Source organism: Culex quinquefasciatus, chromosome 1 (genome assembly GCF_015732765.1).
Source record: "Culex quinquefasciatus strain JHB chromosome 1, VPISU_Cqui_1.0_pri_paternal, whole genome shotgun sequence".
NCBI classification, from domain to species: Eukaryota; Metazoa; Arthropoda; class Insecta; order Diptera; family Culicidae; genus Culex; species Culex quinquefasciatus.
In genome coordinates, this window is record NC_051861.1 from 20,790,809 (window position 1) to 20,815,040 (window position 24,232).

The window sequence follows — 24,232 nt, forward strand, 5'->3', positions numbered from 1 at the left end:
ATAAAGAAGTCATAAAAAACTCGAATTAATGATATAAAATGTTGGTTTTCATCAAAACATGGCCAACTGTTGCTCACCGGTGTCAATGGTTGCTATGTTTCTAGTGCACTGCGCAATGCGCATGTTTTTCTACCCATAGCAACCCTTGGATGTTACCTAGCAACGCAGTGCAAAACACAAAATTCTGCAAAAACTTGTTTAAAACTTCGCAATATCTAGTCGTTTCTAAAATTTTCATAAAAACTGTCTAAAAATGACCGAGGATCTTAAGCTTGCAGTCCTAGAAGTCAACAGACTCCTAGAGACCGACTACAACCTGATCACGTTCGATTCGCTAGCACCGGAATCGCTTCTGCAGGTGCTGGTCGATGTGTTCCAGGCGTTTGGTGCCATCGAAAAGTTAGACGTCCGCGAGAATGATCCTGAGGAAACGAACGCTGCCGTCATGGAGGCGCTGCGGAAAATTCAGTACCGTCCACCGGGGGATATCGACGATCCGGGAGCGTTCCGGCGCGGGTTGGTCCGCGGCGAGAAGAAGCTGATCGTTCCGATACTGCGCTGGACGTTCGACAATCGCGAACGCGTCAAGAAGTCGTCGTATTTGGCGAGGTTCCTGATTCCGCTGGATCTACCGCCGGAAGCGATGTCCATGCCGGATTTGAGTAGCTTGTGGGCGCAGTACCTGCAGACTATGGACGATTTCAAGGATGCGCATCGTGGGTACGAACAGTCCGTGCACGAGGGTGCGCAAACGAGGGAACTTCGCAGTGACATCGGTGCGATCGAGACCGAGATTGAGAACGTTAAGAAACGGATCGAGCGTACTCAGGGTCGGCTGGATAAGGTACCACAGCAGGAGTTACTGCTGGAAGCTGCCAACAGCTTGCGGATTGAGAAAGAGCGCCAGAAGGAACTATTGTCGCAAATTGAAGAGCAGAAGCAAGGCTTGAACAGAGCCAGTATGATTCACGATCGGCTGCAGAAGGATTTGCACAACGCAAAAATGTCAGTGCAGGGAGCAACTCCGCAGAACCTTTTGGAGAGCATCATGGAGGAAACACAGGTTATAGAGTTTATGGTACAACAGAAGTTACCGCAGGAGTTGATGCAACGTAGGTCTGAAGTTCAGACTTTGCAAGAGGTGATCGACGAACCGAGCATCTCACGGAACGATCTGCAGGAGCTACAGGTCAAGATCGATGAGTTGAATCGTGAGATTCAGAAGCACGTGGAGGTTCGCATGGCGGAATACAATACCCAGAACGACACCTTGGGACCGTTCCGTCAGCAAGCGGCTATGGTTGCTCGTAACAAGGAAGCTGCCGCCGAACAACTCGATCAGATAACGAAGGAGCTTCGCGAGATCGACAAAACGCTACAGGACAAGCAACGCCAGCTGCAGGACACCGTTGGAGAGGTGATCCTGCGTGGAGAAGATCTCAAACAGTTTGTCAACACGCTCCGTGCGAAGAGTAACGTCTACAAGCAGCAAAGAGCCGAACTAGCCTCGGTCAAGGCGGAAGTTGCCGACCTCACGCAAACATTGGAGAACCTCAAAACTCAAGATCCGTCCCTGTCCAGCACGTTGTCCCAAGTGACGGATGATGAATCATCCCTAGCCGGCAGCATCGTGAGTGGTTTCACCGGATCCGAGTTCGACGGCAGTCGGCCCGGCTCACCTGGGATCGGGTCCCGCGGTATGACCGAACTGGCCCGACTTGTGGACGGTTCGCAGCGGGCCGTGACGGGCGCACGGGACCGGGTTACTCCGCTGTCGCAGCAGCTGCGCCCACTTCGCGAGCGGGTAATCGAACTCAAGGACGAAATGGACTCCAAGAAGCAGGTAACGTGGTAGTACCGTACGGTGTAATTAGTGAGTGCATTCAGATGCAAATGAGGTTCGGATGATTTTGTCGGGGGAGAGGTCGAAGTTTGAACCGGCTTTTTTCAGAAGCGACAGGAAAGGTGCGGCATCTCGCACTTTGGTGCATCAGGTAAAAGGCATTTAGTGGGGAATCGGATTAAATGAAGGTGGTAATTAGGGGGAAGAGGCATAAGGAAGTGTGTCTTTCTTGGAGAGCAGGTACTGGATCCTGAGATAATGTAGGCTGTCTGTTTTCGTATATTGCGGTTGGAGCTTGGGACTGAAGACTCTGGATGGCTATTAATTTGCGATAATAGGTTCTCCTTTTTACGGAGTTTGGCAAGTCGCCCTTTTATGACGGCAATATTTGCATTTCTTAAAATGGTGGGCATAATTGTGATCAGTAGGATTTAGATGAACCTGCTGACTGTTTTGCTTACCTGTTGTTTCAATATTTTGATTTTTTTTCGAATATTATTTCAATATTTGATAATGAAAATCAAATAATCTGGTATAATATTCTCTAGCGACCTTTTTAACAACTTTTTGTAATTTTACATAATTTAAATGAATACTACCAGATTGTGCTGATTACATATTTCAATGACGAGACTCACAATTTTGCAAATTTGCCAGCAAAGCTTGTCCTAGAAATTCCATTTCCTTTCTTATAAGCTCACGCAAACCCCTGGCATTGATTTATTTGAAAAATCCCGCTGCCCAAAATAGGACAAAATCCTACACCTTTTGTTGACAGTTCCATTGCACTTTGTCATATACGATCGACGACTCCCGGGGGTGGTTTTTTGTGCAAGTCCCGGATACCATGCTGCTGCCAGGATGCATCTGTCTGTCGCAAAGTTATACCTGCTCACGTTTTCATAACCTTTTGAAAGGCACACGGAAACGAGGGATCGAAATCGAAAAATAACAGGTCGGTGTCAGGGTTGATGGATTTTTTATGGGCAGTTTTTGGACCGATTTTTTGTCTCCTTTGACGAACTTTGGCAATGCACTTTCGTGATTGCTAAGTAGATTATCGTTACTAGTTTTTGGGTGGAGGGGGCAAACTGGTGAGAAATTTAGAATTTCTGGATGGTCGACCTTCCTCTAAATCGTTTTTGTCAAGAGCAGGTCAAAATTTGGGAAAGCGATCGCAACCATAAAGCAAGGGGCGAAGAGGGATCGTGAATCGCTTTGAACATGTGTTTCCTTTTGAGAGGGCTATTCCCGGGAAGGATGTTTGTGAGGTCCTTTTTTCTCTGTTCCATTGCATTGATTTTCGGGATCAGGTCAAAAAGTGGTTTCAGTTGAAGTTTTGAGCTCGTGCAGGATGGATGTCTGAGGAGGAGTGTTGGCGTGGAGAAGTTTGTCAAGTGTTTGCAGATTGAAGAACCAACGTGCCAGGATGAAGATCAAGCGTAGCGAGCTGCCGAAGCGCATCAACAAGTCGCTGAAGCGCATGGCCAAGCTGAACTTGCTTAAGGTGCTGAACGAGAATGTGGCCAAGCCGATTCAGAATTTCATACGCAACGAGATTGTGGATCTGCAGCGCAACAAGATCAAGGCGGAGTACCACTTTTGCCAGAATTACAGCGCGACAAATGCAACTGTTGGTAAGGGAAAGGGCGGTAGGAGAAAGAAGAAGGAGGAGCGAACCGTCAAGTGTATCGAGTTTTCCTGTCGGGAGTTCAGCCCGGATAAGCCAACGCTGCGCGATCAGCTGAAGGAGTTCACGATCAAGCACAATCCGTCGGATGAGATGGTTACGGATTTGCTGTCAATCATGAAGGACAACGGAGTGGATGTGCCGGAGCATACAAACCATGACATTGTTGAGATGTCCGTGGGACGGTACTTGAACTTTGGAGTCAAGCAGTCGATCGTCAATTACATCCAAAAGTTTGTGGATGAGTCAAACCATTGGTACATGAAGATGCTGTTCATGGATCTGGCGTTCTACGTAGTTAAGTCGGAAAAGGTCAAAGGCATCCAACTGCCGCAGTACATGATCGTGCTAGGAAAGCTGTCCGTCCAGCTGGACGAACCGTTCGTAATCGGTATCTATCAAGGAATGTTCCCAACGCCAACGATCGCAAACGAGATCCTTCGACCGCTGGTGGACGAACTCAAAACGCTAGAAAACAGCAAATTTGACCTAGACGGTCGAACGTACGGAGTCAGCATCCGAGCCGTTCTGTGTGATCCGATCGCCAACAGTCTAATCACGTGCACATCCCTTCCAAACTCACAGTTCGGTTGCAGCAAGTGCAACCAGAAGGGACAGCTGCAGTTCAACGAAGGCATCACCAGCTTTCCTCCGAGTGCGAACCTCGCTTCAATGCGAACTGACGATGATTTCGTGTACTGCTTGCAAAACGGACACCATGTTGGAGTGCCAATCATGCGTGAACTCAATCTGGAACTCAAATCACAGTTTGTGATCGACTACAAGTACGTCGTGTGCGAGGGTGTCATGAAAAGGCTGATGAATCTCTGGCTTACCGGGAAGCTGGACTATCGATTGAACAAGGAATCCGTACGGAGGATATCCGCGGAATTGCTACTAATGGGATCATGCTGTCCGCGTGAGTTCCGTCAAAAACCAAAAAGCCTCGACGACCTGCAAGACTGGGACGCCTACGACTGGCGACAGTTTCTGCTCTACTACTCACCGATCGTCCTCAAGAACTACCTTCCCCAAAAGTACTACATCCACTTCCTGTACCTTCACCTCGCCGTGCGGATCCTCATCAGTACGGAACTTTTCGTCGAGTGTAGCACGTACGTTGCCGGTCAGCTGCTGAACACCTTCGTGGCGGACTACTCGCACCTTTACGGCTCCCACCTGATCGACTACAACGTGCACAACCTGCTTCACTTTGAAGAGGTCAACATGCGAGCCGGTCCCATGTGTCGCATGAACGGCTACATGTACGATCGCCAGCTAGAGGGAATCATGAAAGCCATCCGGTCAAACTCCGCCATCACCCTGGAAGAGCTTGGCACCCTCGTCGAGGACAACACCTCCGTCATCGTGGAGAACCGGCTCAACGAGTACAAGCAGCGCTACCCCCGGCTTGAACAATCCAACGATGGTCCAACCCTGCTCATGAACGCCAACATTACGCTCACAACCAAAGAACCGGACAACTACTGCATCACCAAGGCCGGCGTTGTCGCGATCGAGGCCATCCACCAGAACGGAACAGGCCCGGAGGCGGAGATAACCATCGTTGGACGACGGTTCACCGAGGTGACCGTCCTCTACCAAGCGCCCGTAACGGAGCAGAAGCTGCTACTGGTGGCGAAGCTATCACCGACGTTCAACCTGAAGGTTACCGATGTGCAGCTGAAGGGCGTCAAGGTGGACACGTCCCGGGGAACGTGCGTGCTGCCGTTGGTCATTTGAGGAGGGTTTTGTAGAACTTTAGTTGCTAGATACCAAATGTGATAAATTAGGATTGTTTGCGTTTGTAAATAAAATTATACATTTTAAACTTAAACAAGCTCAGTGGATGGGATGGTAGAACAAAAAGAAATACTCCCCGTTGAATGGCACAAAAAAAACAGTTTCTTTTGAATTTTCATTTTAGGACCATTGAATGCCATGCCGTTGAAATTTCAGGTAGAATCTTCAGTGTCGGTCGGGTGGATTTCAAGTGGGAATCAAATAAACAGCAAGATCGATAGAGAATGAGTAAAAATCTGATGGAAGCGAAATTTTTAATGGTTCCATAGCTTTTTTTTAAAAAAAAAAAGTTACCGTAAACTTGGGTCAATCGGGACACATGGGACGAATTGGGACAGCATTTTTAACTATGTTGGAGCACAATATTTTGATTTTTCTGGTTGGTTTCGATTATGAAACTTAATTCTATTTCAAGGATTCGGGAAATCGTAAGGAAACCTTGCTAAAAAAATCATGTATTCGAAAGCGTGTTAATACGATTTCTTCAAACTCTGGTGGATGACTTGTTTTGACCTATTATTTGTTTTTAAGCATAATGTTAGTTCATTTGACCCAATATCACGCCCCTCAATTTCCGAAATGATTGGCATCAAACTTTGCCAAATTTTGTGATAACGTTGGTAAACTATTTAAGAACATTTCGACGCAAAAAGTTCATTGACATGTTTTTTAAATGTTTTATTATTTTTTCAAAACTGTTTTTTTTTTAGTTTTTTAGGAACACGGAACTCGACACGGAAAAAATGAATCACATGTAAACTCAGTTGATGTAAACTTGAGATTCGACGTAAACGGTTGAATCACACTTCTTTGTAAAAACAGCGGTGTCATCTAGTGGTTACTAGTGAAAACTGGTTTTAGTCAGTGCATTTTGCCCCATGTTGTGGTGCATTTTGCCCCGTTGTTGTAGTGCATTTTTCACCAATGTTGCGGTGTATATTGCCCCGCATTGTTGTTTGAAATGAATCAAATATATTTTTAGAAATCTGTTATTTTTAAACAATTTTGAGGTTTTTAAAGACTTGTTTCACTTGGATGACGTTGAATAATAGTTATTTATGAACATCTAACGAAATTCTTTCACAGAAATGCTGTTATGGTGGAGAAATCACAGTGCATATTACCCCCTGTCCCTCTATATTATGATCTTCTGTCGGTAAACTTCACTTTGAGTTTCTAGAGGCAAAATATAACAATAATCTTGATGCACCATGAAAAAGAAATGAAGCATCACTGAAGCAAAATCGATAAACTGTTTCTATAAGAAGGATCGTGCAGAAGAAACTCCGCAAATCTCTCCAACCACCTGTTCCTTAACAGTGAACATAGACTGCCGCATCTCCTACATTTCGCTTTGAACCTTTTTTTCCAAAGATTTCCCAAAAACTTCGATCCCTCCTCGGAATGCGATTCATCATCCCCTAATCGTTGTTCCCTATTTTCTCTCTCTTCATTCATCCCTTCAGTCCTACGACGCTCTGATTGCCACCCTCAATGCTGAATCTGCCGGCTTGCAGACCAAGATCACCGACACCGAGAAGGCCATCAAATCGCTCGAACAGCAGTGGCAGGAACTTCAACTCGAGTTCGAGCGTTCCGAATTGCTGCTGGAGAAGGCCAACGAAGAGATCGTGAATCAGACCACCGGTTCCGAAGCCTCCGGCGGAAAGAGTCGCGTATCGCTGAAGGAAACCCTGGCCCAGCAGATCTTCGAGCAGGAAACCATCGGGAAGCGACTGCTCGAGGATCGGAACCTGCTGCAGGGCAACCGGGACGAACGGCAGCGGCAGCAGGAGATGTGGGGTGACCTGAGAAAGCTGTTCGAGTGCAAGATCCGGTGCTTTCAGGAGAGCAAGCAGCGCGGTCCGGGCGGCACACTGTCCGTTAGTCGGGGTGGAGCGGAGACGTTTACACTGCAGTAGATTTCTTGTAATGTAACTTTGACAGTTTTACAGTTTAAAAACATTTGCACGCGAAATACACACTTTAACAACACTCCGTCTTTTTATTAATTTGAAATGGGGTAAAAATTTACAAAATATTCCTCCTTCTATTGATCATTTGGTTTGTTTGCATCTATTTCACTTGGGTGTTTGGGCTTGTAATAACGAGTAACGATTAAATAAATATAAAACACTTAAAACATTTCTCTTCTGCGTTTTAGAATAGCAAAGAGTGCATCTCAGTTGAAGATCAGCTCGTTGTAATTGCTGAGCACGTGGTACGCGGACACACGGCAGCTGGTCGTCGTGCGGACCACCGTCAGCCGATCCGCACGCTCAAAGTTGGCCTTGACCGTTTCGTAGTAGCGACCGTCGCTGGAAATAGATGAGATTGATATTTTTTATTAATTTATTTTGAAGAAACATTACTTCGTAGCTTGGAAGGCACGTTGGTGGGCCTTTGCAAAAAAAAAAACCAAAATGAAAAACAAAGCCCTTTCAAAGAAATATGTTGAGCACTTGAGGTTAATTTTTAATTAAATAATGATATGATCAATGATACAACTAAAAGAAACAAAAACTCACCTCAGCACCATACAGCGAAGCTTCGAGCACTTGACGCGCAACATATCGATCGCCTTCTGGCTCTTGTCGGAGAAACGCAAATTCTCCGGATCCCAGCGCAGCTCCAGCCGTTCCAGCTTCGGACAGGACGAACCGATGGTATCCATCAGCTGGTCCACGTGGATGTTACCACCCAGCCGCTCGGTCGTTCCCATTACGGCGATCTTCACGTTCACCAGCGTGGGCAGGATCGTCATCCACAGCTGATCGGTAATGTGGGTCATGCCGGATAGGACACAGGCCTGCAGTTGGCCACCGTAGCGTCCGATGAAGCGCCCAAGCATTTCGTCGGAGATGTTGTCCGACGAGTCCAGATCGAGCGAGATCAAGCTCTTTGCCATTCCACTCTCCATCCACGCCTTCAGGACGGAATCGTTGAATCCGTTGATCTGACCGGCACTCAGGAAGCGCAAGGTGGGAACACGAGTCACCATGTCGATCAGGCACTCGGAGGTCAGATCGGTACCGGAGATGTCCAGCTCCTGAACGGAGCACTTGTCCCACTCAGCTTGCATAACAAACTCGGACTTCAGATCGGTTCCGTTCATGAGCAGACACTTGAGGTGCTTGGAGCGAGCGAGCAGAGCTTTAAGTGTTGATCCGGTTACCTTGCTGCAGAAGTTGACCGCGAGACACTCCAGCTGGATGCAGTTCGAGCTGAACGCATCGATGTGGGAGTCGTCAATGAAGTTGATGCCATACAGGTTGATGACGCGCAGGTTCGGCGTAGCAGATTTCATCTTGTGCACGTTCACGACCTCGTAAACTTCCTCCTCTTCCTCTTCACACTTTTCATACGTTCCGATCAGGTGCAGCACCTCAAGACCGTTGATAAAGTTGTAGATCTTACGCATGAAGCCCTCCATGAAGATGACCTCGGACAGGCAGATGCACATGTAGCGCAACTTGGCCGGAAAAGCCTGCATTTCGCTGAAATCGTGCAGCTGCATAGCTGGAAGAAAGATTGCGGTTAGATTTGAGGTGTATTGGTAGCAGAGGAAGGCTTACCTGTGGAGAAATCCAGTAGCATATGAGTCAAGTTGGGACACTTGCTGGCCAGTTCGTGCAACACGGTGTGCGTGATCAGCTCAATCGGCAGCTCGATGTAGCGCAGCGAAGCTCCGAATCGAACTGAGACCATTTGGAGCAGCTGCTCGAGCGAACCGACGTGCAGTCCGGACACTTCCGGTCGCAGCGACACGTTCTTCCACAGCTTGGTATCGTACGCGATCGTACGCCAGCGTCTGCAGACCATCGCCATGCGACATATCTCCAGGTGGCTCAGGTACGAGAAAATGTGCAGAATGACCTTGTCTGGTAGTTTTTCGATGGACTGTGGAAAGATTGAGAACATTAGCGATCACGTATAATCCACATCCGGCAGGATCGCATAATATAAGCTTAAATAACTCGGTAATAATTAAGCCCATAAAAAGCATCAAAACGCGACAATGTCACTACACACGGACCGTATTGGCGAACCGACTCTTGCCGTCCTCGCCGAAGTACAGCTGGGAAGCCTCGAGGGCCACCTGGTTCCAAACGTCACTGGACAAATCCATCGCGCACCCGGCAAAGCGTCGTCTACCGCTGGAACAGAACTAGAAACCGCAAACAAAGCCCGAAACTTGACCCTAAAGGTTTCGTGTGGAAATTTTCACTGAGGAAAATCGCTGAATTCGGTCGGTGTGTGAGTGAGGAAAATTTTTCACAGAAATTTCCCCCAAAATATTACAAAGAGAGCGAGGGAGAGGCATTCATATTAATATACACTGTCCGTGTCCGACAATGTGTTCTGTAGTCAGTTGATCAAGCAACGCAGCAGCAGCGGCCGGCGCGATCTAGTGTGCGTAGACGGTTTGACAGCTCCTAAATATAACCTCGCGCAAGTCATGTGAGAGCGCACGCGCACTGATCGCGCGTACGCACACAAGCGAAAATCAACAGAAACAGACAGCCAAGCATGGTCGCTTGGGTGGCTGGAAAACAGCGTTTTGGCGTTGTCATGGAGACGCAGGATTACCGTGGAAAAGTTTAGCCCGTAGATGATCTGGAAAGAGACAGAGGAAAGGGGAAGCGAAAAGCATTTTCATTCGGCGAAGCGACGCGCAACAGAGTAACAGGAAACAAAATGTAAACAACAACAATAACAACAAAATAGTCAGTAAGACGAAGTCACACTTTACGCAGACGAACACGAGTGACATTGACCATGGGACAGATATAGGGAAAGAATCAGGTAGAAATGCTGTCAGTTGGGCTGTCAGTTTAGAGCTCGGGAGAAAAGCTGAGGGATGGTTGCTGATCTGAAGTCGATGGTGGGAGAGAAGAGTTTTGCTTACGGTTCGCCGGAAGGCGCGGTAGCTCTCGGTGAAGCTGCCCTCGCGGATCAGGCTTGAACATATGTTGATCTGACTCCAAGAGTCCATTTTTACGGAGGGTCAGACGATTGTTGCTTATTGTTTCTTGCGCCGCTCCTGTCGCCAAAATACATGTTTTATTTTTCAAAATATATTTAGCGATTCTACGTCAACCCAGCAGGATCCAGATCAAAAGTGTTCCGATTTGGCTAAAATTTGTAGTGCAAATTCTTTGTTCTTTGTTTCTTGTGTGACGATTAGACCATATCCGAAATTGGGTGGTCCAGAATATTAGCGTTTTTAACCGATTTTGGCAAAACCAATTTTTTTTTAATAAATCATGTCTCCGAAACGGTTAAACCAATTTTAGCCCGCTACGTTTCAATAGAAAGGTGCTTTGTTAGAAACATAGCTGATATCACTTTCAAATCAAATGAAAACGGCTTTTCTCGATTTGAAGTCTCGGATTCAAAGAGCTGACAGCTGAAAATATTTTTCTATGATTTTTCACAACATGTATAAAAATGGTAAATATCCAACAAATTCTGAAACATGAGTTTTTGAAAAAAATAATCAGATTTCGGTAACTCGAACTCGAAGTGTCATGTTTCTTGGTGAGTTCCTAGTACGTTTAGCTGGAGACGCATGGTGTATAAAACAATAATTTAAATTTCTTCAATTGAACGTTTCATAGTGGCTCAAAGATAATCACTGCCAATAATAACACAACTCGTATTAGGAATATCGGAACACATACACGTAAATCAGTTTCTGGATCATCCTCATCAATCATCTCGTACGAAACCATTTCAAATCGATCATCAATGTCAACCATCACAGCACACGATCTTGCCAACTCAATTTCTGGAATCCACCTCTACCCAATCAACAAACTGACCACCACCCCGTTCAGGTTGAACCACTGACTGACACCATCTTTTCAACGGGCGTGTAATTGCTTCCGAAACGCTCGCCCAAAAATTCACGCGAAAATTATAACTCAATTAGTCGCAGTCGGACTTCGCGTATGGTTCATCTCCCGAAGACACCTCATTAATGGCATCCGCGCGCGCACTAAAACCAGTTTGTAACTTCATACTAAGTAGCAGATGTTTACACCTTCAAAAAACACGCGATGAATCTTCTGCACACAGCCGATGTGACGTTCTGTAGGTCGCGGCCGTGCGTGTTTTCTCTAAGTGCATGAGACCCAGAAAAAAATGACCGACTTCCGCTAGTAAAGCATACTAATTTACTACAGTAAATCGCTCACTAAGTCTTACAAGCTGAACGATTTCTGGCCCGGGCCCAAGAAGTCGTGAGAGAGAGAGATTTGATTAACTGTAATTGTGTAGTTTTCACTTTTCGTGAACTTTCACGGTAAGCGCAAAAGGGAAACATATGACAAAATCCCATTATTGCTTAACGAAGGGGAACAGACGAGCGTGCCGCTTTTTTCTAGTAGCTCGTGCTAAATGACGTCACAATTGGGTAACACTGATGTTAAAAATTTTGAATTGATTTTCACGGAAAACCAAAGTTCTAATATTGTTATGAATTCATCATATAACTCTGTGCCCTATAAATTAGCCAATTCCATTTTAAAGTCGAAGGACATAAATTAAAAAAAAAATATTTGGAATGGCCTATAATCAGGACTCGTTTACCCGAAGTTTAAAAGGTTTCTTTGGAATTTTAGATAATAGAACCATGCGAAAAATGTTTTTTTTTTAAATTCAAAAGCTGGGACATAGTTTTAGTCAAAGTTGAGTGATTTATTGTTTGTTAAAAAACTAAATGAATTTTTCGACATTTCAATACCACCATTTTTGCCGCCATATTAAAATTTTAAATTTAAATCTTCATAAGAGCAATTCTCAGCCAAAACCAGAAATGGATTTTATTTTTTATTTTTTGATTTGGTTCAAACTTTGTAGGGGCCTTCCCTATGACCAAATGAGCTATTTTGTGTCATTGGTTCACCAATACAAGTTTCCAAACAATTTTGGCAGCTGTCCATACAGAAATGCTGCGTACATATTCAAACAGCTGTAACTTTTGCGTGAATTTTCTCATCAGTTTGGTGTCTTCAGCTAAGTTGTAGGTATTGTTTTAGGGAACAAAAAACACCAACTTTAGAGCCATAAAGAAGTATGGTAAAAAATCTGCTGCCGAGTTATGATTTTATGAAAAACAGTGATTTTTGGAAAAAATCAGAATTGCATACAAAAAAAATTTACCTAATTTTTTAATGTAAAATTGAGCAAGGTTTAATTTTAGTGAAATATTTGTTGTTTTCCGATTTTTAAAAATAGTGACCATTTTTTAAAATATTATTTTGAAAAGTTCAGATTTTTTTTTACAAAATTGTCAAAGAGACATTGAAGATTGGACCTCTGGTTGCTGAGATACAGCGGCGTAATGAAAAAGAAACAATAAAATTAAAGTTTTCTAAGTCCCACCCAAACAACCTAGCATTTCCTAATGTCGATATCTCAGCAACTAATGGTCCGATTTTCAAAGTTAAAACATGAAACATTCGTGAAAAAGCTGCTTGAATATTTACGTACCATTTTTGTAAGGACAGCTGCCGAAATTGTATGGAGACTTGTATGGGTGAACTAATGGCCCACACCCACAAAGTTTGAGCCAAATCATATAATACAAACGGGTAATTCTCTACCAACTCACACGAAATCGGGAAAAGTTGCCCCGACCCCTCTTCGATTTGCGTGAAACTTTGTCCTAAGGGGTAAATTTTGTCCCTGATCACGAATCCGAGGTCCGTTTTTTGATATCTCGTGACGGAGGGGCGGTACGACCCCTTCCATTTTTGAACATGCGAAAAAAGAGGTGTTTTTCAATAACTTGCAGCCTGAAACGGTGATGAGATAGAAAGTTGGTGTCAAAGGGACTTTTATGTAAAATTAGACACCCGATATGATGGCGTACTAATAATTCCGAAAAAAACGTATTTTTCATCGAAAAAAAAAACACTAAAAAAGTTTTAAAAATTCTCCCATTTTCCGTTACGCGACTGTAAAAAATTTTGGAACATGTCATCTTAAGGGAAATTTAATGTACTTTTCGAATCTACATTGACCCAGAAGGGTCATTTTTTCATTCAGAACATTTTTTTTTCATTTTAAAATTACGTGTTTTTTCTAACTTTGCAGGGTTATTTTTTAGAGTGTAACAATGTTCTACAAAGTTGTAGAGCCGACAATTAGGCTGGTACAAATATTTTTAAAAGTTTTTGGCTTGTTATTTAAATTTTTATATTTTTTTATTTTTTTGCCCCCCCCCCTTGACCTCGGCCAGGGCCGAGGGACAAAAACTTTTTTTAATATTTGCATCGGCCTTACAAAAATTTTGATATGTAGACATAAGGTGTATGCTCATAAACATCACGAGTTATCGCGATTTTACGAAAAAAAGTTTTGAAAAAGTTACTTTTTGCGTTTTTCTTTATTTCGTCGTCCGTGTCTGTCGCGGGTGACCATGAACGGCCATGATCGAGACGACCAACTTTTTCAAAACTTGTTTTTCGTAAAATCGCGATAATTCGTGATGTTTATAAGCAAACCCCTTATGTCTACATATCAAAATTTTTGTAATTGTCTGTTCTACAACTTTGTAGAACATTGTTACACTCTAAAAAATAACCCTGCAAAGTTAGAAAAAACACGAAATTTTAAAATGAAAAATTTTGTTCTAAATGAAAAATGACCCTTCTGGGTCAGTGTAGATTCGAAAAGTACATTAAATTTTCCATAAAATGACATGTTCCAAAATTTTTTACAGTCGAGTAACGGAAAATGGGAGAATATTTAAAACTTTTTTTGTGTGTTTTTTCGAAGAAAAATATGTTTTTTTTCGGAATTCTGAGTACGCCATCAAATAGGGCGTCTAATTTAACATAAAAGTCCCTTTGAAACCAAATAGAAATCTCACCACCGTTTCAGGCTGCAAATGATTGAAAAACACCTCTTTTTTCGCATGTTCAAAAATGGAAGGGGTCGTACCGCCCCTCCGTCACGAGATATCAATAAACGGACCTCGGATTCGTGACCAGGGACAAAAGTTACTCCTTAAGACAAAGTTTCACGCAAATCGAAGAGGGGTCGGGGCAACTGCTGTGTGAGTTGGCGGAGAATTACCCAAGCAATAAAATTGTTCGAAATTGGCATATTTCGTAGAGAATTGCTCATAAGAGCATTTTTATGGTTTTGAGGTCAACAATCCAAAACAAGAAAACAGAATAAAAAGTTTTCGATTATTGGAAGTGATTTTTAATATTTGTTTTTGTTTGGAACTTACTACTGCGATAGATTTATGGTGATATTTACTCGTTTGGATAAAACTCTATTTTTGATTGTTAACAAATATGCAAGAATTATTTCCAATTATACTTACTTTACTTTTACTGCTCGTACAACCTCCGGGTCATGAGCTGTCTCCAGATGCGTTGCCATTTAACTCGGTCCTGGGCTGCTACTCTCCAATTCCGCTGCGGAACTCCCACACTTTCCAGATCTTCCTCCACCTGGTTCAACCACCGTGCACGTTGCGCCCCCCTCCGCCGCGTTCCAACCGGCTCCGAATTGAACACCAACTTCACCGGATTGATAGTCTGGTTCGGTTGGCGCGCATCCAGCGCGTCCGGCATTCTTGCGACGTGTCCGGCCCACCGGATTCGGCCAGCCTTGGCGACTTTCCGAATGCTTGGTTTGCCGTAGAGTTGCGCCAGCTCGTGGTTCATCCTTCTCCGCCACACATTGTTCTCCCGTACGCCGCCAAAGATCGTCCTAAGCACTCGCCGTTCGAAAACTTCAAGCGCTTGCAGGTCCTCCTCGAGCATCGTCCACGTCTCGTGCCCGTAGAGGACGACGGGTCTTATCAGCGTTTCGTACATGGTGCACTTTGTACGCCGGGAAAGATGACCAGACCGTAGGGTCTTGTGGAGTCCATAGTAGGCACGACTACCGGTGATGATGCGCCTCCGAATTTCTCTGCTGCAGTTGTTGTCCGACGTCACCAACGAACCGAGGTACACAAACTCCTCCACGACCTCGAACTCGTCGCCGTCGATCGTCACGCTCGGTCCTATGCGAGCCCTAAGGGACTCGGTTCCTCCTGCCAGCAGATACTTCGTCTTCGCCACATTCACCTTCAATCCAACCTTATCCGCTTCCCGCTTCAATTCGGTGTACCGCCTGGCCACATCCTCGAACGTTCTGCCGACAATGTCCATGTCGTCGGCATAGCAGATGAACTGGTTGGACCGGTTGATGATCGTGCCCCGCATGTTGAAGCCCGCCCGCCTCATCACACCTTCAAGCCCAATGTTGAAACAGAGGCCGGAGATACCGTCGCCTTGTCGCAGTCCCTTGCGCGATTCGATCGGGTCGGACATCGCCCCGAAATCTTCACGCTGCACCGTGCCCCGTCCATCGTTGATTTCACCAGTCTGATCAGCTTCCCGGGAAAGCCGTTCTCGTACATGATCTTCCATAGCTCTTCGCGATCGACCGAGTCGTACGCGGCTTTGAAATCGATGAACAGGTGGTGCGTCGGGATCTGGTACTCGCGACATTTTTGGAGGATTTGGCGTAGCAAAAGATTTGGTCCGTCGTCGATTTCCCCTCCACAAAACCGGCTTGGTACGGCCCAACGAAATCCTTTGCTCGCTCTGACAGACGACAGAAGATGATCTGAGACAGCACTTTGTAGGCCGCGTTGAGAATAGTGATGGCTCGATAGTTCTCACATTCCAACTTGTCCCCCTTCTTGTAGATCGGGCATATTACTCCCTCTTTCCAATTATGAACGTTACAAAAGTTTGGTAAACAATTTGAGATTCAAATCTCGGAGAACAGCTTTTTAACAAGATTTTTCGAACAAAAATTGAATATAGAAAAATGAAATAATCATGCATGTGAAACCTTATTTTTAATTGATGTACTCTGTACTTATGGCCAATTCGTAAATTAAAACAAAATAAAAAAAAACGGAATCGACGTAACACCTTATAATGTGGCCCTCTTAAACCTTGTGGTTTCGTCAACGGATCCACAGGCGTGTATCGTTCTTTTTGCGACAAGACTTCGCCTCCCGGGTCTCCTAAGTGTGAAGGTATGGGCACGGGGAGAGGGCACCGAATACCTATATTTACACTTAGAATTTTTTTAAAACAAAATAAGTATCTAATAAATGTTAAGTGCTTCTTTGTCTATTCCAAAGTTCGTTCTTACTTGCAAAAGATTTCGATTTTTCTAAACATGTATTTCATGTACCAGAACTATTAGTCTAATAAGTTGAAAAAATATGACAGTAAGAAAAAATTAAAACTTCGGTAATTATCCTTATTCATTCTCTGTTTGCCAAAACAAATGAAGTTTTTTGCACTGTGATTACATTTTTCTCGTTAAATTTTCAACATTCTTCTTTTTTGTGTACGGATTTGTCACCTCTCAGGACGAGTGATTCATACCTTGAGGCCCGTACCCAAAATCCTCCCACGCGGTAAATCCCAATTGTTGGACACAGTGCTACTCGCATTATTTTCACAACGCGTCATGAAATTTAACGACCCCCATTTTTTACGATCTCACCAGATTTATACCCGCACTGAAACGGTTCTATGATCTAAGGAGACCACGCCTCGGATTAGATTTACACCGATTCGGATAATCTGTCGAGCCTGTCAGAACATCATCACCAGCTAACCAGTAGCCTTCTGCGACAATGATTTACAACTCTTGGCACTTGATCAACATCAAATCTGGGCGTGAAGCCACGTGTCACCGGATGGACGTGAAATGTGATACCTTGTTCGCGTTTTTCCGATTGACCTCCGGACTGTGACTGTCGGAATGCAAATTCACACCGACCGATCGCGCGCGCGCTCGGGAATTTCGGGAGTTCTCCTCGTCGGGACGCACTTGGCACACTGCGGGGTTAGAACCGATTCGCGGTTTACCACAGCACACTTGAACAATTCGCGCTGGTTTTTATTTTTTGGGTTTGTTTGTTGATTTTTTTTCCCTTCTCACTTCTATTTCTGCAACGGTTTGAGGGGATTCGGAAATCACGCGGAAAACCCCGATTCGCGATCCACCTAGCAGGGTGGAAGTTTGGGCCATGTTGGTGGCCATGTTGAATGAGCTGTCAAGGTTTATTAAACGGTATAGTTGGTGGCTTTCATTTTAAAACGAATGTTAAACTTTTCAGGATGAGTGCAACACTTTAACTAACAGTTAGAACAGGAGAATAATAAATTAATACAAATATTTGAAATTTGATTTTTTTTGATGAATGTGAGTATAATAAATGTATGAAATAGCCAAGAACCTTTTCGTCCTTTCCAAAGTTGGTAGTCAATCAACCTTTTCAAATCAACAGTCAAGAAATGATCGTGAAATCTTAAATAAAAGCAAAACTACACTCGGCATACCAAGCATATAACTGTTTGTGTGTTTGGCTACTCTGAATTTCCCTTGTCCTCTCAACCATATGTTTTAACTTTGTGTGGGCATCGGGATGTTAGATCAAGTGTGTATAATTGTTGATATTATGTTCTTGGTTTGTTTTTGTATTTTTTTTTTTGAATTATTTCTTTTTATAAGAAGCACGTAAGGCAAATCAGGAAAATATCTGTTAGAATAAAATGGATAAAATTTACGTGTATTTTTTTGCTTTATTATTTTCTGCAACTCTCACCCTTAATACTATGAATTGCATTAGGAGACTCCCTAAAAAAAGTACTCTGGAATTGCCAGGCTAGTTTTCAATGTACTGCATTTTTTTTACATTTTTTCTTGTATTTAGGAAGACAAATTTGATCTTCGAAAACTTGACTTCTCTCTTTTTAAATTTAAGCTAACTTTGTTTATGTGTTCTTTAAGAAAAAAAAACTTCTAGAAATCTTTTTTTTAATGTATACGTTAAGTGTGAGCTGGGTGACATGTTTGTTTACATTCAATGTTGTGCATAAAAGTTTTTTTTTTTATTTAAAATTTCAACCATTGTTGTGGCAAGAGTGACACAACAATTACAAAAGCCCCGTTTGTCGACAAATCATCAAACCGGCAACGAAAATCATCACGTTTCGATATTTATTCTTTCTCACACGCTCAGAAATGTCGAACCATTTATTTACTGCTGCATCGACTTCGGCTGAAGTCGTTTTTCGTTGATTTGACAGCACTGAAAAAGCCGAACAATTCTTGGTTGATTGTTTCAAAATGGCGTAATATCTATTCAATCTATTGAACCATTAATGCGAACATTCAATAGTAAACCATTTTCTAATGTTTGTCCACAACATTTTCCTTCTGTTCGTACAATCCATTTTCCTCTTGTTTTCTTTTAATCACGTCACCGCCACCGTTAACCGGCATGCATAATCCGTGCTCGAGGGGCGAAATAATGAGAAAATTTTTGGCTAACGAGCGCAATTTTTTGGAGTTTTGCCCACTTTCACGCCACACGATCATATTTCAACCTCGAACCTGACACTGGGCACAATCTCTTGGCGGAACCGTGCTGCTTACGGGCGGTGACTTGCCGTGATATTCATGATTTACAGAGAGCGAAAATAATATGGGATTTGTGTTTAAAAGGTTTCAGATGTGTGAAATCGTGTTGCATACATCAAAAAAAAAAAAAAAAAAAAAAGTTATGATTAAAGTACAATTTATTTTAAAACATTTGAACAGACAAAAGTTATTCAACGGACATGAAAGGTCCACAAAGAACTGACAAACTAATTTCAATACCTGTGAGGATCGTTTCCTTAACCTGGAAGGATTGACAATCAACTGATCCATTATTGGATTCAATGTGGACATTCTCTCTACTGTGATCTCTCAACCCGACTGTGGAATTACTCTTTCAGTCCGATCTTGATCGACGGTGAGATAATTTTAACCCTCACTGAGTTTTTTAAACAACGGTTTAGCTATTTCTACATTTTTGAAAAAATATTTTTAAAAGATAATCACATATTCCTACTTTCACAGTCTAATTATAAAAAGATGATTCTAATTTTTAATGAATTTAACAGATGAGGGATACAAATCACAAGTAAAATGTCAACACGCTGCGTGTGCTCGGGTAGCGGCGACAGATTGAACGGTAGAATTAGAGTGAAAATCGATGACGAGGGCGTGAGCATGCGAGGATCGGATCTCCCGATCGCGTCTCGGACGTACCCAAATGCCGAAGGTGATCACACACTGCTTCGCAGGGGATCGGGTGATGTCTGGGTGTGTTTGTTTATGCTGTTACTGAGTTAACTGATTTGCAAATACACTGTTTTACGTATTTACATTGTGTACATTTACGTTACACGTTTTACTTATTAGATAAATTATGATTTTGATAAACCTAAAACAAATATTTAAAAAATCCATTTGAAAAACCTGTGTATGAAAAACCATGTGAAAATTACATTGACGATGACTTTTCAATATGGTTACGCTCTATTGAAAAATGACTACGAAATTCTTAGATGGCACTCACAATATTCAACGGAGCTTTCTTCTTGTGCAACTAATTGGTTGGATTAGGCAAAAATACATACTTTGTTGCGACATCGTCTAGAAATTTGTTCGAGTGACAACCAGTACAAGAGGCGAAAACATTTTTCAATTTTACCAGAGGGAAGGAATTTTCCTGTCGCTAGCACTTTATTTATGTTTAAAGAACAACGCACAGTGTTCGGAATGGCCAAATATTAAGTGGAATAAATTGATAACTCCTTTGTTTGACGTCCTAGCCAAATGGTGTTTTCGGAAGAGTTGTTGTACTTGACGACCTTCCAGGGTGTCAACCAAAAACTAGCTTTGTTGGATGACGTTGTAGGACTTTAGTGTCTTCGGCAAAGTTGTAGAGAAGAAAATTTCATGAAAGTTTGTCGCAGGTGCCAAATTTATATTTCTTAATCTACTCGAGATATATGCCATTTTTGCAAAAATTGTCCAAAACATCACTTTTTTGATGATAACTCAAAAAGTTAACCTTTTAGCGGCCTACTATGTTCTGGTGAGTTGTTTATGACATAAAATTACACATCTTTGCCGAGGACAGCAAAATGTTTTGAGCCTTTATTAAGGAGTTATAACCATTTTTAAGTGATTTCGGTGTCTATTTTTAGATATCACAATTTGAATTTGACGGTTTTCATTCAATTTATTTTTAATTTTTAAGCGGAAACCCATTTCTGAGCAATTCTTTGTAAAAAAAATTGGCAACAACTTTTTACGATTATAGATTATTGAGATGCAATTTTTTCATTATAAATTAACATTTTTAGTTTAAACTCTGTGTGGTGTATCAAAGTATCATTGAGATCTCATTTAGAAAAAAAATAATCTTTATTGTTTCAAAAAATTAAAATCGGCAATTTAAACTTAACATTGACCTCAATTGATAAAAAATACGATTGTGTCACGATCCCCTCAAAAAAAACTTTTAAGAAAGAACATTACTAGGGTGATGATTTTTTGCCATTACCCGGAAGCCGCTTTATCCATGAACTTGGCCGTGATGAAATGCCACTAAATTCAAAAAATCACTTCAAAAATTGCTCCTCAGATTTTCCGAAAAACGTTGACATTTTGGAGCCTTGGTGTCTTCAGAAGAGTTGTTGCAAATGGAAAAGTGCAAATTTTGGTTTAGTTGATAATTAGGGTGGTTCACGATTAGGGTGATTTTGAAAATCTAACTTTACAGGAATATTTTCGGGTTTTTTTCGTCTTCTAAAAAGTTGTTAGGCTGACCAGTTCAAGCAACTTTGTCGAAGACACCAAAATTTTATCTCGTAGTCTAGGCCATCTATGACCAAATTTATAGAAAGCATCTGAGCAAATCTTCAAAAATCAGTTTTTTGAACGTGACAATTCAAGGATAAGTTTCAAAGAAAAGTGATATGCGGAGCACTTTTAGAGCTCTAAAAACAAACATTTTCATTTTTTGACATGTCAATTTGGACTTAAGGGTCAAAAGTTACAGTCATTTTAAGGTAAAAAAGATGCAAATTTAAAACTTGAATATCTCGAAAAGGCGCGAGCCAAATTTTATGCACCAGGTTGCATTTGAAACAAGAGATCTAGCACTAAAAACGCTGAAAAAATCTGAGGGGTGTTTTTCTTTAAACTCGAGTAACCTTTTATTTGAAAAAGTCTAATTTTCAAAGGAAAGCCATATGGGACCACCCTAACGAAATTCGAAAATTGTCCAAATATATGTTTTTCCATGTAATTTTGCCCGCTAAATCTGAATCTGCCCTCAGAATTGAGCCAAAGTGTCAACAAATCGTTTTTTGGCCATATTTTGGGTTTAAATGATAATTTTACATGGAAACCCAAAATATGGCCAAAAATCGATTTGTTGACACTTTGGCTCAATTCTGAGGGCAGATTCAGATTCAGCGGGCAAAATTACATGGAAAAACATATATTTGGACAATTTTCGAATTTCGTTAGGGTGGTCCCATATGGTTTTCCTATGAAAATTATACTTTTTCAAATGAAGATATCTCGAGTTTAAAGAAAAACACCCCTGAAATTTTTTCAGCGTTTGTAGTGCTAGATCTGCTCTTTCAAATGCAACCTGGTGCTTAAAATTTGGCTTGCGCCTTTTCGAGATATTTAGGTTTTAAATTTGCATCTTTTTTACATTAAAATGACTGTAACTTTTGACCCTTAAGTCCAAATTGACAAGTCAAAAAATGAAAATGTTCTTTTTTTTTAAGTACGGATTGTAAAATCTCAAATAAATTTCAATAAATTTTTACTAATTTTTTATTTCTGCGAGGATAAACCAGGCATTGATTTCGATGATTATTTATTTGTTCTTGCTTTTGGTACTGGGAAAAAAGAAGTCCAAGATTGAGTGGATTGATTTTTTTTTTGTGTATTACCATATGATAATGTGATCCGATATGTAATCTTGATCTAAAAAAAATCTAAAATCCTTACAAATTTTCAATATTTTTTGAGTTTGGTACATTCTATGGGGAACGGTTGATTCTGAGACATGTTTTTTAGGGTAACGTGTAGAGTAATGTAGAGTTCTGAAATTTCATAATACATATTTTTTCGTGCAGTATAATTATATATGAGGAACTCCATTTTGATTAGGTTAGCAAAAATGTTAACCAATTGAGTTTCAATCAAAACTTTTAGTTGTATTAAAGCTGAAGATTTTATTTTGTGTTATGTAATTGCTTGTTACTAAAAATAAATAATATATATATATATAATATATAATAAATCAATGATATCACATAATTTTACCCTTCTCATTTTCTTCATCTAAAATTTTTGATTTCTTATTGCCGATGAGACACACTTACACAATTCGATCGAAAAACAAACTTATGGTTTTCATCTAACGAAACGTTGGTCCCCAGTAGGATATTCGCGACGGACTGCCGTGACCGGAACGAACTCATACCTTTGGACACTTTCAAATCACCCGATTTTAAATTCATGGATAATCACTGTGAGGACTACTCCCGGAACGCGATCTCGTACGCCGCTCAAAATTCCGAATACCTAACTGGCTTCGAGGGAAAATCCCAACTGAAAAAGAGTGCTCAATTTTCCACCGAACGCAAATTAGGCCCCGCCAAACTCGGATCGCATGCCAAAACCAATTTTCAAGTAAAATTGAGCACTTGTTTGTGGCCAATAAATTGGCGTGGTGGGCCAAATTTTTATTAATAAATTATTTTATTCAACCGATGCAAGATGATTTCGGTTCTCTCCGCAGACCATTTCTCCTAATCATCTCGAATGACCAAGTCTCCCAGTACCTTCTTCTCCTTTGAGGGATTGAGACTCGTCATCAGCTGATCGCAATGTGGTGACCGTGAAAATGTGTGATTAATTGCATTTTGAAACATATTATTAGGAAGCTTGACAAATAAAGCAGCAAGACATGTTTTGGGCATTGATCTTAAATTCCTCAAAATACAAAAAAAAGTTTCAAAACTCCGCATAGAAACTCTTCGCCCCTAAAAGTAAGTGTCTAAACTACTTAGAAAAATGATCTTTTCTCACTTGCTTACTGCCACAGGGTCGGTCGTGCATGTGTACGGCCACCGACATGCGGCGATCCCAGCACTTGTCCATGTTTCACGTGAAATTTTCTCCCGAACTTGTGTCCAATTTGTCGATGATTTGATGCACCTCGAACAGTCCAGTTTTGTTTCCTTCGACGCTTAATCCGATGATGACGCGCCAAAATAAATTAGTCTGGCTTAGGTTGAAAGACGCAGACACTACACTTTGAAGTTATGCAATTTCATTCGCGCGCGAGAAGGAGTTTTCTTTCATACTTTGAATTTTTCACGAGAGGAAAACGAAATTCGATTTTCCTCCTATGACGACTGCGAAGACAATGGCTAATGTGGTGGAGAGTTTCAAGATTTGTTGTTATATTTTGTGGTTTTACTGATAGCTTGACGAAAAATATTGTGTTTTGGATTTGTTTCTTTTTTAAATATGATTGCCGGGTCTCACTTTGTTTGAATTGAATTCGGTACTTTTTTAAGGAAGCAAAAACAAAGGAAAACAAATATTCCGTATACAATTTCTGAAAGTTCTCAATAAAAATTCAAACAAAAATTTTCTCATTTTATAATTAAACAATATTTTTAAACTTTTTTTTGTCTCATGATTTTTTAAACACAATATTGCGGGATTTCCATTTGGCACATAAGTGTACCAAAAAGCTTGTAAGCTGAAATCGGGTAATGAATAGCTAGCTGTATACACACAAATAATGCACTATAAAAGTTGAACAGTTTTCTTCCTGGTTCTCGGTGGCATGAACTCTGTTCACGTTTACGCGAACTAATTTTTTGAGTGTAAATAAAATGTGTGTAATCAAGTTTCTTACAAAAAATTGCGAAATAAGTTGCTTTATCCAGGTTTTTAAGCGAAGATGGCGTTCGAAT

General features: G+C 41.7%; 2 protein-coding genes across 8 annotated transcripts; one reads left to right on the plus strand and one right to left on the minus strand.

Annotated features, from left to right (window-relative positions):
* The first annotated feature begins 186 nt into the window (after positions 1-186).
* On the plus strand, positions 187-7,331 carry LOC6037513 (intraflagellar transport protein 81 homolog). Its single transcript, XM_001847367.2, has 2 exons — positions 187-1,843; positions 6,803-7,331. The coding sequence occupies exons 1-2, from the start codon at positions 254-256 to the stop codon at positions 7,256-7,258; spliced, it is 2,046 nt and encodes a 681-aa protein (XP_001847419.2). The 5' UTR covers positions 187-253; the 3' UTR covers positions 7,259-7,331.
* LOC6037515 (F-box/LRR-repeat protein 7) lies at positions 7,315-23,651 on the minus strand. 7 transcript variants are annotated; one of them, XM_038252741.1, is made up of 5 exons: positions 19,044-19,210; positions 9,927-9,953; positions 8,912-9,236; positions 7,865-8,855; positions 7,315-7,654 (listed from the first exon to the last, which is right to left on the minus strand). In XM_038252741.1, exons 1-5 carry the CDS (start codon positions 19,113-19,115, stop codon positions 7,519-7,521), a joined length of 1,551 nt encoding a protein of 516 aa, XP_038108669.1. In that variant the 5' UTR covers positions 19,116-19,210; the 3' UTR covers positions 7,315-7,518. The 7 variants fall into 7 exon arrangements, with proteins under 7 accessions (XP_038108669.1, XP_038108662.1, XP_038108703.1 ...); XM_038252734.1 differs by lacking the exon at positions 19,044-19,210 and adding an exon at positions 11,021-11,316; XM_038252775.1 differs by lacking the exons at positions 9,927-9,953; positions 19,044-19,210 and adding an exon at positions 23,334-23,651.
* Positions 23,652-24,232: the final 581 nt, after the last annotated feature.